An 18882-nucleotide genomic window follows, 5' to 3' on the forward strand; every position below is an offset into this window, starting at 1 on the left:
AACACGGGGGGGGGAGGGAAGATGAGGAGGAGGGAAGGAGGCGCATGCTGCCTCTGGCTCTGCGCGCCCTTCCTCCTGAAGGGCTCCGTCGGATCTGGGTCACAGCAGAGGCTCAGGAGCCTGCAGGGTGCTCTTGGCTCTTCCCTGGGCAGAGCGGCTCTCTGTTGAATGAAACACAAAGGGAGAAGCTGCTATTTTTAACACTGCAAATCAGAGCATGTCGAGGGAGTGGTAGGAGCGAAGAGGGCTGGTGGGGAAAATTGGCATCAGGTGGCTGCCGGGGTCCCTCTGGAGCCTGTGGTACCCAAGTTGTATCCCAATGGTTGTCACGCTCATGGTGCCCCCAGCTGGAACCCAGTCCATGGAGGGCTGGGTCAGTTGGGTCAGGCTCCCCCCTGAGAATGGGAGCAGTGGGCTGGGCTGGGGCTGGAGAAAAGTCCAGATGAGGAGCAGCTGAAAGTAAACTTTGAGATGGCCGTGAAGACATCCAAGTGAAGATGTCATGTAGACGATTAGATAAAGGGATCTGGAGCTCACAAGGCAGTTTCTCTGGAGGAGGTGACATGAGACAGAAAGTCTAGATAATAAGGTGCTTAATCTGAAGTCAAAAGAAGGAGGTAGGAGATCTGGGTCTGTGGTGTTCTGAAAATGTATCAGAATTTCACGTACACGTGCCTTTTTCTGGGGAAGCGTCCAAGAGTCCCCATCAGACACTCAGGAGTCCATGACTCAGAGAAGGTCAAGACCATCAGCCTGATACTGTGGGAGATGCTGGTGGTCCCTGGGCCTCCTAGGCCCTCACTACTCTGTCTCTGCTTCCAGGCGCCTGGTGGACCGTCTGGAGAACATGAGGAAGAACGTGGCAGGGGATGGGGTGAACCGCTGCATACTCTGCGGAGAACAGCTGGGGATGCTGGGCTCCGCCTGTGTGGTGTGTGAGGACTGTAAGAAGGTACAGTCACCCTCCTCTTTCATGCTTCCCTGCTCATCACGTGCAGAGGGCTAAGCCTGGGCTCGAGACTGGGGGGGCCCTGGGTCTCAGGGATGGAGCTTGGACCCTGAAGGGTAGTTGCTAGAATATGATTCCTTTGGGGATGCTCCCATGCCCAGGTGTCTTCTAGGCAACCCTGAACCCTGATTCCTCTTCTGGAAGATGCTCTGACCCTTCTGTCCCCTTGGAGCTCAGCTCCATCTAGAATGAACTTGGGAGCCTGAGGCAGGCCATGGCTATGGTTGACCCTGAAGTTATCCTGGTTGTAGCTCAGCAAGCTATGTGCCAGGCTAAAGAATATGCCAGGAAGGTGTCTACACCTGTGTGAACATGGAAGGTTTACCCAGCATCTCCTCTTACCCTGGCTTAGAAAGCCCCTCTCCAGCCAAGTTAGGGCTGTCGGGCTTCCTGAGCATTCATTCTTAAAGGAGTCTCCCTCCATCCTGCACCCTCTCCTCAAGCTGTCTGCACTTGACAATTCCAGGACACAGATACAGCTGTCCTTGGGTCTGCCCGAATTCCCAGGAAAGCAATTCAGGGGAACACGTGAGCCGGGGACATCCAGAATGTCACTGAGCATCTCCCACTTGGAGTCCCACATAGCATTTAGAATGCAGTATTGGGGAAAGTTTATGCCCAAAAACTTGTCTACTGCAGTCAGCCACATGGTAAAAATTCCGAGACTTGTTCGGGTTTCCATTTTGTCTTGACTGCCAGGAAACTCAGCCAAAAGTATAATGTTCCGTCAGTCATGGCATTTACACATGTAACTTTCTTCTCCTTGAGGGGCTAAGCCTGCAGCCATAATCTAGGTGATGTCAGATTCACGTGGAAAGGAAGGAAGGAGGGAAGGGAAGGGAAGGGAAGGGAAGGGAAGGGAAGGGAAGGGAAGGGAAGGGAAGGGAAGGGAAGGGAAAGGAAGGGAGGGAGGGAAGGAAGGAAAGAAGGAAGGAAGGAAGAAAGGAGGGAGGGAGGGAGGAAGGGAGGGAAGGGAGGGGGAGGGGAGGGAAGGGAGGGAGGGAAGGAAGGAAGGAAGAAAAAGGAAAGAAACAGGGGAAAATAAATATGTGGCTTTTCCTCTTTAAAAATCACGTCAGTGATCTCCCCGGTATAAATGCTGAAAATTCAGACCTCACAGAGACTCTTGGAAAATTCAGGAGAATCCCCCCCTCCAGCTGGAGAAGGACTCCAGTTCTTGTTATTGGAAATCAAGACTCAAATTGGAACTTTAATTTCAACTGGCCTTGGTATGGGAGGGAGGCGAGAAATGGGGAGTTCAAGGTCTTTCTATCCACCAAGAGAGAATGGGGCTCTGTTGCCTCCCAGCCCCTTCGCCCCAACCACCGGCAGCCCAGAGCCTGGCATATGTGAATGTGCACCGGGCTATGTCTTGTCCCCAGAACGTCTGCACTAAGTGTGGGGTGGAGACCTCCAACAACCGCCCGCATTCCGTGTGGCTCTGCAAAATCTGCATCGAGCAGAGAGAGGTGAGTGGACTGGTCAGGTGACTTATTTGCCCGCTTCCCCTTCCTCACTGTAAGCAGCAAAGCAGGGTGGCCACTGAGGGCTGGGGAGCCTGGCAGGTGTAGGTCTTGAGGGACTGGTACCATGGAACCAGCTCTGCTGTGAACACTGGCGGAACGTTCAATGAGTGTTTGGATGTAGTTCTTTTCTCTTCTCCTGCTTCTGTGACTTGACTCTTCCTAGATGTAGGGAGCACGCTGCATGTAAGAGGTGGCAGGCTTGGAGCTCAGTTATTGTTCTTCCACTCTCTCGCTGCGTGACCTTATACCAGCTCATCACCTTTCTGATATTCAACTTTCTCCATCAAGCGGATGGGTATACTCAGGCCCTCTCTATGGAGTGTTTGGGGTTGTTGCGTGAATCAAATAGGAATTGTGATGAGCTACATAGTGTGTCTGCTATAGTCTGCTGAGCGCAGGGAGCCAAGTTAAAAACTGGCACTCACGAAGGCAGGGCTAATGGTGCGTGGCTGCCATGCCTTCATCCTCTCCCTGTCCTCCCCCAGGTGTGGAAGCGTTCTGGAGCATGGTTCTTCAAGGGGTTCCCCAAACAGGTCCTCCCACAGCCTATGCCTATAAGGAAGAACAAGCCCCAGCAGCCTGTCAGTGAGCCTGCTGCCCCTGAGCAGGTCACTCCCGAGCCCAAGCTTACAGCCCGAGCTCCAACCCGAGGTAAGACAAAAGAGCTTCTCCTTTCAGGACCACGGACAGACCTTGGCTAACTGGTCTACCAGAGGACGTCCTGACATCATGTCTGTGTTTTCACCCAGTCGGTGGACAGCCAGCCACCCTCTGGATTTAGGACCCCTGTGTCCTCTGCACAACTCACCATGAACCTTTGTCAAGAGGGTAGCATAGCGAGCCACTGTAGAGAACAGTACGGAGTTTCTTCAAAAAGTTAAAAATAGAACTACCCTCTGATTCAGCAGTGGCACTACTGGGTATTTACCCAAAGAATACAAAAACACTAATTCAAAGGGACACATTCACCCCTGTGTTTATAGTAGCATTATTTACAATAAGCAAGATATGGAAGCAGCCCAAGTACCCATCGATTGATGAATGGATAAAGAAGATGTGAGATATATATATATATCTCACACACACACACATATACACACATGCAGGGATATTACTCATCCATAAAAAAATGAAATCTCGCCATTTGTAATGACATGGATGGCGCTAGAGAGTACAGTGCAGAGCAAAATAAGTCAGTCAGAGACAAATACCATAGGATTTCACTCATATGTAGAATTTAAGAAACAAAACAAATGAGCAAAGAGAGAGAGAGAGAAACCAAGAAACAGACTCCTAATAAGAGAGAACAAACTGAGGGTCACGGGGGTGAGTGGGGGATGGGGGAGATGGGTGAAATAAGCAATGGGGATTAAGGAGGGCATTTGTCATGATGAGCACCGGGTGTTGTATGGAAGTGTCGAATCACTATATGGTACACCTAAAACTAATATGACACTATTGTATAGTGTTATACAATAGTACTATTGTGTAATAGTGGAATTTAAAACTGTTTTTAAAAAGAGGGTAGAACAGGGAAGTCTCGAGCAATGTCAGGCTGCCAAATGCTTTCATTGTCATCCCTGATAAGGTATTTAGAGGCACGACAGGGGTGGATGTTAAAACTAGAAGCTGAGAGGCTCCCATCACCAAAACACACACTGGAGCCTGTAGGGGGGACTTGCTGGAAGGCATTACTTGTCCCTGATACTTCTGCTATCAACCATCAGCATATCTGAAATTGTACCAATTAAAAGTGAAAGTTGAGTAAAAGGGAAATTAATAAAAGAAAATTATCATGACTGTGAATATTACCACTATTACCCAAGTATTATGATTAATTAGTAAAATGACAATAAAAAGGAAAGGCGAAAAAAAGCAACTACAATAAAAATATATCATAATTGAGTGAAACCATTAGGTCTGACCAGAAGAGGCCCCTGTGATAATTTCAGTTAACACTAAGTGATAAAATCTGGCCTGAACGACAGTCCTGGAGTTGAGTGAAGGCAGTTTCTGAAAGGAAAGTTATAGCTGAAGGTCTCAAAAGTTCAAATGTCCAACTATGCCTCCTGTGAGATGACTTCTCAGGGTGCCCAGGGTAGTGCCTGGCACCCACGTGGCACTCAGCAAATGCTTTCTTCCTGCCATGGCATGAGCAATTTATACTCCTGGCAGAGAAATACCCAGTTCTCCCTGAGGAGCCCCCACATTCACCCTCAGAACATCCTTCTTCCTGACTAAGCACTATTCCCTGTAGGCTGAGAAGACTACATAGTCTAACTGTCAAGGTCTGGGCCATCTGAGACCAGAAGCACCTGAATCTCAGTTCTCTGCTACTTACCAGCCGCATGAGCTTGGGCGAGTCACCTGGCCCTCTGAAACTCTTCCCTCACCTGTGAAATGGGCTGACTAACTCACTGGGTTATTTTGAAGGTTAAATGAGATACTACATGGGAGGTGCTTTGCAGAATGTAGCACTTAGTAAATGTTGGCCAATGTTATATCATGTCAATCACCTAGACACAGACACACACGTAAATAGTATGAATTAGCTTATCAGACAAACTCTGGACAAAACAAATAACTCCAAAACTATGGTTGATGTGATACCCACTCATGGCACTAGAAAGAAGTAACATCACCAGCGATGCATAGTGACACCTAAAAAAATTATTGGTAATGACATCCAGTGCTGAGGAATGTGCGGGAAATTAATACCCTATAAACTGCTGGTAGGACTGTAAATCGCCTCCAGCCTTTTGAAAAGTACTATGGGAGAATTTATTAAAATTTGAAGTGTATATACCATTTGATCCAGCAATCCCTATCTGGGAATATACTTAACAGCAACAAAAGGACCAATATAGGGGCGCTTGTGTGGCTCAGTCGGTTAAGCCGTCTGAGTTGGGCTCAGGTCATGATCTCACTGTTTGTGAGTTCGAGCCCTGCATCAGGCTTTAGGCTGACAGCTCTGAGCCTGGAGCCTGCTTCAGATTCTGTGTCTCTTTTTCTCTCTGCCCCTCCCCTGCTTGTGCTCTCTCTCTCTCTCAAAAATAAACATAAAAAAGATTTAAAAGAACCAATATAAAAAGATACACGTGTGAGTATATTGTATCATTATTTATGATAGCAGAACCATTGGAAAACCCAAAATGTTCATTACTGGGCTGGTTTAATGAATTATGATATAGCCACACTATGCCTATATTAGGCATCTTTTAGAGTGGAATGATGTAAATGTGTATTATAGATTTTGAATTATGCCCACGATAGGAGCTTACAATATTCCTTTAACAAATATTTACTGAATGCCCAACGAGCTCCAGGCTCTGTTCTGTGCCTAGGAAGACAGTGATAAATGGAACAGACAAAATCCTTGCCCTGGTGCAGCTAAAATTCTACTGGAGGAAACAGATGCTCAACAAACAGCACATGCAAATAAATAGAATATCAGGTGGTGATGACAGCCAGAGGCACAGTGAAGCCAGTGAAGGGGACAGACATGGCAAGAGGCTCTGGGGTGGATGGAATGGCCACGGAAGGGCTATCTGCGGAGATGGGGTTTGGGGAGAAGTGTAGAGAGGGCTCAGGAAAGGTTTGGGAGTGTGGTGTGCAAAAGGGCTTGAGGTTGGAGCACGCTTGGTGCATGAGTCTTGGGGAAAATCAAATCAATTGAACAGAGCACATTCTAGAACAGTGTTATGCTCATGGGCTGAGGATCCCAGGTTGCTCTTTTGAAAGCCTGTGTGTGCTCACGAGTGTGTGTGCATGCCAAGGAATCATGTGAGATTGTATACAGGAGCTACATCACAGGGGAAGAAAGGAGAAGAGACTTTCAGTTCACCTTTTAAAAGTTGCTAGGAGTGGCCATGGGCCCCTTTGTGTGTTCCTTAAGTGACGGCCCTCCAGAAACCATAAAACAATGGTTCTCATCTCTCTCTCTCCAGGTGACACTGAAGACCGGAGGGGCCCAGGTCAGAAGACAGGTAGGTCCTGCCGACTCGGTCTTCTACTCGATCCCATCCCTCCCTTGCCCTTTCTCCGTTTAATGCATGCTTTTCCCTCCAGGTCCTGACCTGGCCTCTGCCCCAGGGCGAGGAAGCTATGGGCCTCCTGTGCGCAGGGCCTCTGAGGCACGCATGAGCTCATCCAGCCGGGACCCAGAGAGCTGGGACCACAGCCACGGTGGGGCCGCTGCCGACTCCAGCCGGAGCCCAGCCGGTAGGAGACGTGGGCAAATCTAGATGGGCTTCCTGGATGAGGAGAATCAAAAGGAATTGGGGGGAGGGGAGGATCATGTTTTAATTCATTTATTCGGTCAGCATTTATTGAGTATCTGTCTACTGGGTGCCAGGCTCTGTTCTAGATGCTGGTTCTAGTCTACGGTAGAGGAAAGACAGAACTCAGAAACAATTCCCACCCTACACATCCATACTTGGGGTTATATTCTTTTCCTGCTCTAGGGCCAAATGTCAGGAAGATGTGGATTTTTTTGTCCTCCTCCCTGGAAACTCTGGGAAAAATGCAACGTACTTTTGAGCACAGTAGGGAAGCTTCCCTCTCACAGACCCACCCAAGTTCTTCCTTCTCTTGGCCGGTGTTCTTCGCCGTCCATGAGGATGGGGTGGGTCAGCATGGCCAGAACGTTCCTCATCTCATTGGATGCCCAGCACCTCTGGCTGCACTCAGGGCAGATTTATTTGGTGAGAGGGTACACCGGTGAGAATCCTTGATTCCTGGACTTGGACTTTTGGGCCTGGTCCACAGTTAGATGGGCTGAATGTTTAGATCTCATGTTGACCTCTGACTTCTCTTCCTGAATAGTGGGTTTGTCGCATAGACCCTTAGTGCCTCTTCTTCCTGGCAAGAGAGCTGGACACATACCCTGTGCTTAATCCACTGTGCACACCCCCTACTGAACCTGTGATTCAGATTCATAGAAAAAGAAGAGTTTCTCAGGTCTACAACACCATGGAATATTTGTTGAGTACTTACCACGGGCCAGGCACTGTCCCAAGCTCTTCACGTATATCATCTCATGTGATCCTTGTCACACCCCCAATTCCTGTTAGAAAGACTTCTGTTATTCCCATTTAACAGATGGAGAAACTGAGTTCAGAGAATTGATGCCATTTGCCCTAAATCAGACAACTATTTGGTTCAAGTGGAAATTAAACCCATGTCTGTCCAACATTAGAGCCTGTGCTTCTTGTTTTTCCCCTTCCAGAGGTGGTTTTTATTGACAATGCTTTTAAAAGAAAAAAAAAACTTTTTTTAATGGTGGAAAATATACACTAATAATAAATTTACCATTTCAAGTATTTTGAAGTATACAGTTCAGGGGCACCAAGTGCATTCCCATTGTCATACAGCCATCACCACTAACCATCCCCAGAACTATTTCATCATCCCAAACCGAAGCTTTGTATTCATTAGACACGAATTCCCCATTCCATCTTCGCCACCCCCCCCCCAGGCCATGGTAACCACTAACCACTATGGACTTGCTTATTCTTGACATTTCATATAAATATAATTACACAACACAATATGTGGCATTTTGTGGGTAGACATTTTGTTTATCCATTCATCTGCTGATGGACATTTGGGCTGTTTCCACCTTCCGGCTGTTGTGCATAAAGAACATTGGTGCGCGAATATTGATTTGAGTTCCTGCTCTTGATTCTCGGGGGTATATATATGTAGCAGTGGAATAGCTGGATCATATGGTAATTTTATGCTTAATTTTTTTAGGAACCACCATACTGGGTTCTACGGTGGCTTCACCAGTTGTACATTCTCACCAGAAATATACAAGAAATATACAAATATATATAGTGTGTGTGTGTGTGTGTGTGTGTGTGTATCCATCTAATGTGTGTGAAGCAGTATCTCATGTTTTTGATTTGCATTTCCCTGATGACTAGTGACATTGGGCATCTTTTCACGTGCTCATTGGCTATTCGTATATTTTCTCTGGAGAAATGTCTGTTCCAGTCCTTCGCCCATTTTCCAATTGGGATGTTTGTTTTATTATTGTTGAGTTATAGGAGTTCTTTATATATTCTGGATATTAATCCCTTGTCAGATCTGTGATCTGCAGATATTTTCTCCCCTTCTGTGGGTTGCCTTTTCACCCCATGGATGGTGTCCTTTGATGCACAGAAGTTTTTAATTTTGATGAAGCCCAATTTTTCTATTTTTCTTCTGTTCTCTGCACTTTCGGTCTCATATTCCAACAGTCACTCGAAAGCCAATGTCATGACGTTTTCTCTGCATGTGCTCTTCTAAGAGTTTTGTGGTTTTAGCTTTAGCTCTTAAAGTTAGGTCTTTGATCTATTTTTAAATCTATTTTCAGTTACCTTTTTTATATTGAAGACTGTGCTTTTAGCCTGTGTGTTATTTTGCCTGTTGAGGGAAAAGACAGTCTGACAGTATTCCTGAGCCAGATTTGGATCCCCTCTCCCTTGAGTCAGTGAAATGTTCTATGAAACTTCTAGCTCATCTATGAAACTTATAGCTTCTCCCCTGCTGTACCTTGAAATGAGTTCATTGCTCCCTCCTATGAAGTCCCAGAGTACTGACACAGCTCTAATCAGTGCTTGTCACCATCTAAGCATATTGTAGCCAGAATCCCTCTCCCTGAGAGAGCAGTAGAAGACAGGGGGTCAGCAGATCCATGTACCTTAGGTTACAAGGTTCAAAGCACTGGTTCCTCTGCCCCATTCCAGACCTACGAAATCAGAATTTCTGGGATCAGGATCTGGACTCTGCACTTCTTAAGCAAACTCCTCATGGGATTTCAGTGAATGCTGAAGTTTGAGAATCATTGTTTGAGAGCCTGAAAAGTCAGATAAATGAGTTTGGATTTTTTTTCCTGAGGGAGTTAGGGAGCCTAAGAAGGATACGGAGCAGAGGAAGAGCCAGCATCTTGTATTTTTACATCATTCACATGTTTCATAGCCATGGCAAGGCAAATGCTATGTTGGGGCACTGAGGTCGGTCAGGCGGGTCTGGTGCTCCAAACCACAGACATGTCTGTGTCACCATTTTTGTTCCATCTGAGGAAGGGATGATTGCAATGTTCCTGGTCTTCAGTAGCCCAGCTGCCCTTGCCGTGTAAGAAAAGGCTTGATCATGCCGTGAGCCCTCAGTGATGAGACTAAACCCCAGAGGGAGTTCCGTCTGCAGTGCTGAGGGTGACTTGCAACTCGGGCCCCAAATCCTTGACAAGAATCAGCTGAGCTCTGCATTTTCCATTCAGTAATCCTGACACCTTCCGGGGCTCCCTTTTCCCCAGATCTAGGACCTGGAGTTAGTGCCATGGAATAAACCAGAATTATCCTGACTTTTCTTTATACTGCAGAGGTCAACTGTGCATCAACGACCTCCATTTGGGTTGGAAAAACCCAAACTCCAAATCCAAAGGCCACCTTCACTGTGAAGCGTGTCCCTCTGACCCAGTCAGAGGTCGCCTCTCACCTCCACCCACCCCCAGCGATGTTATTTCTTTATCTGGAAGGCCATTTCAGTTCAATGTCAAGTGCACAAATACCAGATCAAAGACTGTGTGGGGTCAGATCCCAACTCTACCACTTACCAGCTGTGTGTTCCCCTTTTACAGATCAGGACACAGGACTTTCATTTATTATCGAATGGAAAGGATAACAGTAATCATTCTTATCTCATTGGGTTGCTCTAAAGGATGAAGTAAACTTGTAAAGATCTCAGAGCAGAGCCTGGCACGCCGTGAGGGCTGGTGTGCACTATTATTCACTTTCTCCCTTCTGGGGGCAGGTGTAGCACGATAGCTGAAGACGGAGTCCAGAGCCAGGTAAACTTGGTCAGAGGTCCTAGCCACTTCCTAGATACATGACCTTGGGCACACTCAACTTCCGTGTTTCCAACCACAAATGGGAACCATAACACCACATGTAACATCAAGTTGAGAGGGTTCCCTGAAGCGAGGCTCACAGCCTGGTGCATTTGAAGCACTCAGTGGATGTTCGCTATTATTGCTGTTATATAAACTCATTATTTCGGCGTCCGCCTCCTCCCTCCGTGGGGGCCAGCCACTCCTGGAGGAATGAAGAGGGGTTTTGTCCATCTTCACACAAGGATTGGCACTTGGTAGACATTCAATGGACACCTGATGAATGAGTGAGTGAGTGAGTGAGTGAGTGAATGAATGAAGGAATGAACAAGGACCCAGATGGACAAAAACGCAGAACTAGTACGGGACCCAGGGACAAGACAGAGGGACTGGCCAGCCCCCAGCCAGAGGTGTCAAAGCACCTTCTGTCATTAGCATTCAAGCATCTCTCCAGTGACAGGGTGCTGAGTTCAGGAAGGGTGGGATTCAGCCCAGTGAAGTGAGAAGGGACTTTCTTCCAAGAATGTCATGCCTTCTGGATGCCAGGAACTGCTGTGTCCATGAACCCATTTGGTGCCCCCATAGCTCTTCAGGAGACAGTAGCACCTAATGGTCTCAGGCTCTGGGATCCAAATGCCTGAGTTCAAACCCTGGCTCTGCCACTAGCCCGGCAAGAGACGTTAGGTGAGCTCCTTAGCCCCCTGTGCCTAGCTTTCCCATTTGTAAAATGGAGGTAATACAGCGCCCACCTCATGGGGTATAGCTATGAAATAACTTCTTATATGTAAAGTCCCTAGAACAGGGCAAGCATATATGATAGCTCATTATCAGTAGATAGAGCTCAGAGATTCAGAGAGGGTGAGCAGCCATCCTAAAGTCACAAGAAACTGGGCTGCAGAGCTGGGTCCATGTAAGGATAGAGAGCAGATTCAAGAATAATAATGTTCAGGGTTGACTCCATGCCAGGCTCTGTTGCCTGGGCACGTCGCCTGTCTTGTATCGCAGCAGCTCCTCCACAACCCCCTAAAGTAGGTACTATTACCCCCATTTCGCAGATGAGGAGACTGAGGCCCAGAGAGAATAGGTTGCTTGTGCAAAGTCACACAGGTGGAGGTGACATCCTTCCCTTTGCAGCACCCGTGTTGTTGCCGTGACCTGATGTGGGGCGTCTGAGTGTTGCAAAGTGCGAAGGCACTGGAAGGGGAGGAGAGGGTCTGGAGGAGCAGCATCAGGGCCTGCGCGCAGTTCAAACCCAGAAGGCACTACCGCGTGCCAGCTGACCAGCCCCAAGGGTCCCTCCTGTTTCCACTGTGTGTGTGTGTGTGTGTGTGTGTGTGCATGCGTGCGTGCGTGCGTGTGTGTGTAACCTGACTATCTCCTTTCCTTTCCCCTGCAGGGTTGCGACGGGCAAACTCAGTCCAGGCCTCCAGACCAGCCCCCCCCTCCGTGCAGAGCCCAGCACCTCCACAGCCCGGGCAGCCAGGTACCAGCCGCCCCCCACCCCTGCACTCAGCTGGGACCCCGCTGCCTCCCGTCCTTGCTTGCAGAGCCCCGCCCGGCTTTGTGCAAAGCCACAGCCACCACCAAACCCTCAGCTCTTCGAAGACCCTCAGGATGAGTAACCCTGGGGGGGGGGGGGGCGGGGCAGGAGCAGCCCGCCACGTGCAGTGACCCGGCTTCACCTCTCATTGTCGGTCACTCTCCTTCACCACCCTTTCCTCATCCATCTGCCGCCTGCTCTCTCATTTCTTCACATCTTTCCTCAAATTGGTTCACTGGAAGAACGCACCCGAAAGAACTTGCCATCTCCAAACTTCTCTCTCAAGGAAATGTTGGGGACAGATTGTTCCCAGAGCAGTAGTGTGAAATTCAGGAAAAAATGGTGGCCAAAGAGACGAGCCATATGGGAAAATCCAAACAAATATGGATTGCATAAAACAGGAGCAATGCCTAATTGGCGCAGTTAAAAATTTGCTATTTTATTATTTTTTAAATGTTTATTCATTTTTTAAAAAATTTTTTTTAATGTTTTATTTATTTCTGGGAGAGAGAGAGAGCGAGACAGCGTGAGCAGGGGAGGGTCAGAGAGAGAGGGAGTCACAGACTGAAACAGGCTCCATCCAGGCTCTGAGCTGGCAGTCAGCACAGAGCCCGACGCGGGGCTCGAACCCACAAACCGTGAGGTCATGACCTAAGCGAAAGTCGGACGCTTAACCGACTAAGCCACCCAGGCGCCCCATGTTTGTTCATTTTTGAAAGATAGAGACAGAGCATGAGCAGGGGAGGGGGAGGGTCAGAGAGAGAGGGAGATACAGAATCTGAAACAGGCTCCAGGCTCTGAGCTGGCTGTCAGCACAGAGCCCGACGCGGGGCTCGAACCCACAAACCGTGAGGTCATGACCTGAGTCGAAGTTGGACGCTTAACCGACTGAGCCACCCAGGCACCCCAACATTTTGCTATTTTAAGAGAAACCTGTAATCATGCCAGAACCCTCAGGATACGGATCGGCTTGCTAGGTCTGCATAACAAAGTACCACAAACCTGAAGGAACAGAAATACATCGAGGCCGGGAGTCCGAAATCAAGGTGCCGGCCGTGGCAGCTTGTCCTGGAGGCTGTGAGGGAGAATCTGCTCCTTCCTGTCTCCCGGTTTCCGGTGACCCACACCATCCTTAACTGTTTGGTGGCGTTCTCCCTCTGCCTTCATGTTGTTGACTTTCTATGACCATCTCTCTCTGTGCCCAGACTTTTCCTTTCTTATAAGGACATAGCCGTATGGCATTAGGACTCGCCCTGATGACCTCATCTTAACTTGATCCTCGGCAAAGAAACCTCTTTCCAAAATAAGCCCACACTCCCAGGGAACTGAGGGCTAGAACCTCAACATCCTTTGGGGGAATACAATTCAACCCGCTGCAGAAGGGAGTTCTAAAAACTAATGCAAGGAAAATAAAACCACGCAGTGAGATTCTCAGTACGCCGGCCTGCAGAAGGTTCTGAGCCTGAGGCCTGCCTTTTTCTTTTTTTGGCTCAGAAGGGAAATTCACAAAGGTTAGAGACGTGCTAGAGATAAAGAAGCACCTAAATGAGATGTTTCCAGCGATGGAATAGTGAAAGGCAGTGGAAACTGAAACGACTCTCTCACTGTGGGGTGAGCGATATTTCATGTCCCCTCGTTATCGCTCTGCCCCGCATCCCAGGCTTTGGGAAACGTAGTTGTAAACAGTCCACTGGACCGGCAGTGGCCCCGTAGCGATGGGGGCTCAGGGTACAAACGTGCCTGCCACCTCACAACCAACTCTTTCTCCATTCATTCACCAGCCTCGTAACAGCCCGTGAAACCTGAGCAGCAGGTGCAGCCGTCCGCAATGCATGGAGGGTGGGCCGAGGCCCGGGAAGGAAGCAGCGGGGCTTGAACCCACGCCTTTCTGAGCCCAGAGTCCCCGTCGGGACCATTCCTGCAGCCCCGGGGACTCCTTCACATCGCCTGCTGCCCCCAGGCCCGTGTCCACGCCCCCGAAATGAGGGGGGGCAGGGAAGAACGCCCAAATCATGCCACCTTCTCGGCTCCATCTGTCTCTTTTCCCCGTTCAGGGCCTCCGGGAGGCAGCAAGCCCAGCCCTGGGCCAGCAGGACGCTCTCCAGATCAGCGGCCACGTAAGTTTCCCTTCTTCCCACCCCCGTCCCGCTGCGTGTGAGAGAGCAGGGGCTGCCAGACCTTCGCCCGGCCTGCCCAGCCCAGAGACCCATCGGATGAGCCAAAATGGGCCCCCTGATTCTAAAGCTGTAAATAATCCTTGCTAAGAGGAAATAGGAAAGGACAGAGCACATAGTGGCTAAGAGCACGGACTGCCTGGATTCACATCCTGGCGCCTTCTCTTCCCAGCCATGTGACCCTGGACAAGTCACTTAACTTCCTTCCCTGAGCCTCAATTTCCTTATCTCTAAAATGGGAAGGGCGCAGGGGTGGCCCAGTGGGTTAACCACCTGACTCCAGCTCAGGTCACGATCTCATGGGTCAAGGGTTCCAGCCCCGTGTCGGGCTCTGTGCTGACAGCTCTGAGAGAGGGCTCTGCGGCTCCCTCTCTCTGCCCCTCCCCCACTCGCAGTCTGTCTCTCTCCCTCTCAAAAATAAATAAGCAAAAAATAAAAGCAAATAAAATGGGAATCATACAAGGACTGACCTCACAGAATTGATGAGAAGATTAAATAAACGAATACGCATAAAACTTGAGCACGTGGCCTGGAGTGGATTAAGGTCATGCTAAGTCACAGTGATTCTTCATATGATGTTATACGTCATCTTCAGTTAGCATGGCTACCACTTAATCACTGCTTTCTAGCTCACTAGGTACTGTGCTAAGTAGTATGTGTGTCGTAGGTTATGTTCTTTTAAGTTTATTTATTCTGAAAGAGAGAGTATGCACACACGAGCAGGGGAGGGGAAGAGAGGGAGAGAGAGAGAATCCCAAGAAGGCTCCATGCTATCAGTGCAGAGCCCAACGCAGGACATGATCTCATGGACCGTGAATCAAGAGTCAGATGCTTAACTGACTGAGCCACCCAGGTGCCCTCCCCTCATGTAGTAGATAATTTAAAAAATAATAACTGATACTCTTTCAGGATCTTCAGGTATTATAATTCCCATTTGACAGATGAAGAAACTTAGGCTCAGAGACATTAAGTCACTTGCCCCAGGTCACACAGGAGAGATGCAAACCCAGGCTGTCTAGCTGCAGAGCCCACACTGCTGATCAGTTCCCCCCACCCCCCCTGAGGTCTGTTTTGCCTTGTTTTGACTCGTTCCCAGGCCCCACTGCACTGCCTACTCAGTCTGGGAGGGGCCCGGGAACCTGCATTTCTGGAAGCTTCCCTGGGTGGTTTTGACAAAGGCACATTCTGAGAATCGGTGAATGACATTGTGTGCCCCGCATACCCTGTCCCGGTCAACCGGTCAACCGGCTGTGGTGGTCCTCCATGGGCCGGGGTAGTGCTGGTGCAAGCTTGTGAGCTCCTGGTATACAGTAGGTGCTCATCACTAATGGTAATTCTGCCGTGGTGGCTGCTGTGATGATACCGGGGCTCAACTCCCTCTCTCCTGCCTCTCCCACCTCCTCTGCAGAGGTGGCTCCCGGCAAGCCCAGCTATGCAGGGGCCACCGCCCCGCCCCGGGAGGAACGAACAGGGGCCGCTGGGGGCTACTCAGCCGCTGGGCCCAGGGACGACCGAGCGGGCCACCCACCGGGCCCCTACGCCCAAGTGGCTGCGCCTCCCCAGCCCGCTGTGGCCGTGGCCCCTGCCCGCCAGCCCCCACCCCCAGAGGATGAGGAGGAAGAAGCCAACAGCTACGATTCAGATGAAGCAAGTAGGTGGCACTCAGGGGAGGCGTGTTTGGGGAAAGTCACTTGGGGGTGCCGTCCCCAGGGACATAGGAATAGCCCCCCAGTATGCCAAGCTGAATAAACTGTATTAATCAAGTTATAAAGATACAAGTTCGTGTTGCTGAATTCACAAAATGACATCAGCTTTCTGAAGAATAGGTGCTGTGTATTTTTTTTTAATGTTTTATTTATTTCTAGGAGAGAGAGAGAGAGAGAGGCAGCGTGAGCAGGGGAGGGTCAGAGAGAGAGGGAGTCACAGACTCTGAAACAGTCTCCAGGCTCTGAGCTGGCAGTCAGCACAGAGCCCGACGCGGGGCTCGAACCCACGAACCGCGAGATCATGACCTAAGCGAAAGTCGGATGCTCAACCGACTGAGCCACCCAGGCACCCCGGTGCTGTGTATTTTTTATTGTGATGAAAAACACATAACATCAAAGTTACCCTTTAAATCACTTTATATATATATTTGTTGCCAAGGTGGCTAACATACAGTGTATACAATGTGCTCTTGGTCTTGGGGGTAGATTCCCGTGTCTCATCGCGTGCATCCCAACAAGCGCCCTCCTCAGTGCCCAGCACCCATTTCCCCCTCTCCCCCCACCCACCGTGTTTGTTCTCTGCAGTCAAGAATCTCTGAGGTTTGCCTCCCTCTCTGTTTGAAATTTTCTTTTTCATCTAAATCACTTTAAGGGTACAATTCAACTACATTGACAATGCTCAGATGTTCAGTATTTGGTGGGTCCACAGCCAGCCAAGAATTATCACATGACCCAGCATCTCACTTCTATGTGTGTGTGTGTGTGTGTGTGTGTGTGTGTGCACGTTACTAGTTTCCCAAACTCTTTATTGTGTGTCTTCTCAAAGTAATTGTTTGGCCATAATTTAAAAGTTTCTAGACATTTCCTCTTGCATCCATCCCTTTTGTGATTTATAAAATGCCTGCTCTGTCCCTCTGTCACTCAGACCCGAAGTCCTAGGGACACACACACACACACACACACACACACACACACATATGGCACTTACCCCGGGCATGTGTGGAGCAGCTGGGTGGGGGGGTGCTTTGTGAGCTGGAGGGAGGCACGGAAGGATACGTGTCTGGATCTAACGTGTGTTGTGGGGGGTTCGGGGCATCCCAAGGGCTCCTGGTCAGGTGGACAGACTGGACCCACTCAAAAGTGGACGGACAGCCACAATCAGCGCATGGTTTGGCCCCACCGTGTCACCTCTCCTTGTTGTAAAATGGGACGCGAATTCCGCCTCCCGCACAGAGCTGAGGGGACAGTGCACTCAGCTACCTCCTGGGAGGTAAACTGGCAGCCATTTGTCATTAGATAGTCCAAACATGCAAAAGGAATAATTATTATTTATGTGGTATGCACATCAGAAGTAATAATAGTCCACACTTGCTGAGCACTTATTTTTTGCCAGGCACTATTCTAAGTGTGTTCTGTGCACCTGCTTGTTGGGTCTTCCCGCTGGGCCTGGGAATAGTTGCCTCTACTATTCCTATTTCACAGATAGTGAAACTGAGGCTCCGAGAGCTTCGGGGACCGGTCCAACCTCACAGGGCCAGTGAGCGGAGGGGCTGCCGGTCAACCGCATCGCTGTAGCAGATCAGCGAGGTGAAACGGACCGGGATCAAATGTCGGCTGCCGCTTCTGTCCCCGGCACTCTCCCATGGGTCATGGGTCAGGAAAGGAGGGCGGAGAGGCCCGCCACCACCTTGTGGGGGACGCACTGTTTCCTGCCTTGGAAATGCTCTGCGTCCAGCCCACATTTCTGCCTTTCTGCAGACCAGTACTTCCACCCAGAGCAGCACCCACCGCGCCTTCCTTCCGCCTTAAGTGTCTCTTCACTGACCTGCCAAGCCTGGACAGTCCCTCTCGGCTTGTATCTGTCCCCCTTACGCCCTGTCCCCGGTGACTTATAACAAGCCTATACCGTATTCAACTATATCCCGCTCACTCCCTCATGCACGCATCCCTATAGCCGACAAGTGCTTATCAAGCACATACTATGTGCCCCAAACTATTCTAGGTGCTAGAGACACCATGGCCAGAAAAGAAAAGGGCAGCCGAGACGTCTAATCTAACGGAACTAACACTCTAGTGGAGAGAAACAGTTAACCTACCCATGAGTTCATTTCAAATAGAGATAGAACACCGAGAAGGAAATAAAATAGGGCAATGACCGCTTTAGATGGAGCGGTCAGCGAGGGCTTCTCTGAGGAGGTGACATTTCAGCTGAGATGTGGATAATGAGAAGACATCAGCCATGTGAGGTTCTAGAGGGAGGGTATCCCAGGCAGAGGTAACAGCAAATGCTCAGACTCATTTATTCCTTTAGCAAGCGAGCGAGCACCGACTGTGTGTCCTGCACTGTGGCCAGTGGGGGCCCAGCAGCGAACAGGACAGCCACAGCCCTTGCCTTCATGGGGCTTTCAATCTAGCAGGATGGGAAGTCATTAACTAGGCAATCGCACACTCGATTAACTGACCACGGGTGGGCTGAGGGCTCCGAGGTAGGGAAGGGTCCGTCAGGACGGTGAGCCCAGAGCAGGGACCGAGGCTTCCTCCCTGCAGGCTCAGTGCCTGGAGCAGCCTGGGCACCTAGTCGGTGCTCAGGAAATGTCTGTTGAATGACTGAATGAATGTTCTCTTGGTTCCTGCCTCTGCTGCCTTCAGCCACCCTGGGAGCCCTGGAGTTCAGTCTCCTCTAAGACCAGGACAGCAGCTCCCTGCACTGCACCATCATAAAAGCCAAGGTGAGGGGTCTAGCTGGGGACCGCTCTGGCACTTCTAGGGGACTCGGGGGCGGCGTGGGTTACCAGGCCTGTCGATCTGTGACAGTGACAGTGATAAGGGGCAGGAAATAGCCACGGCCACTTCCTTTGGAGGACTTTCTTCAGGGGTGGTCTCTGGGGTGGGGGTGGGGGGCGCACTGACCTGTAGCTACCGGGAGCAGGGGCAGCCGGACTTCAAGGGCACAACTAGAATCTGCCCAGCTCCGTCCACAGCGCCTGGAGGGGGCCGCGGCAGAGGCGCTGCCCGGGGAGGCGGTGACAGCCAGACAGCTGACATGCCCCGCCC

General features: G+C 49.9%; 1 protein-coding gene across 1 annotated transcript in view; it reads left to right on the forward strand.

Annotated features, from left to right (window-relative positions):
- The window catches only part of RPH3A (rabphilin 3A), a 100559-nt gene that overhangs the window by 61750 nt on the left and 19927 nt on the right, over positions 1 to 18882 (forward strand). The window contains 9 exon segments of the mRNA XM_039244899.1: positions 823 to 952; positions 2392 to 2478; positions 3021 to 3186; positions 6483 to 6521; positions 6604 to 6756; positions 11805 to 11891; positions 14003 to 14065; positions 15531 to 15773; positions 18478 to 18557. Of these exon segments, the coding sequence (XP_039100830.1) occupies positions 823 to 952; positions 2392 to 2478; positions 3021 to 3186; positions 6483 to 6521; positions 6604 to 6756; positions 11805 to 11891; positions 14003 to 14065; positions 15531 to 15773; positions 18478 to 18557 (1048 nt within the window).

This window comes from Hyaena hyaena, unplaced genomic scaffold, assembly GCF_003009895.1.
Source record: "Hyaena hyaena isolate Hyena2069 unplaced genomic scaffold, ASM300989v1 scaffold_0, whole genome shotgun sequence".
In the NCBI taxonomy this organism is placed as follows: domain Eukaryota; kingdom Metazoa; phylum Chordata; class Mammalia; order Carnivora; family Hyaenidae; genus Hyaena; species Hyaena hyaena.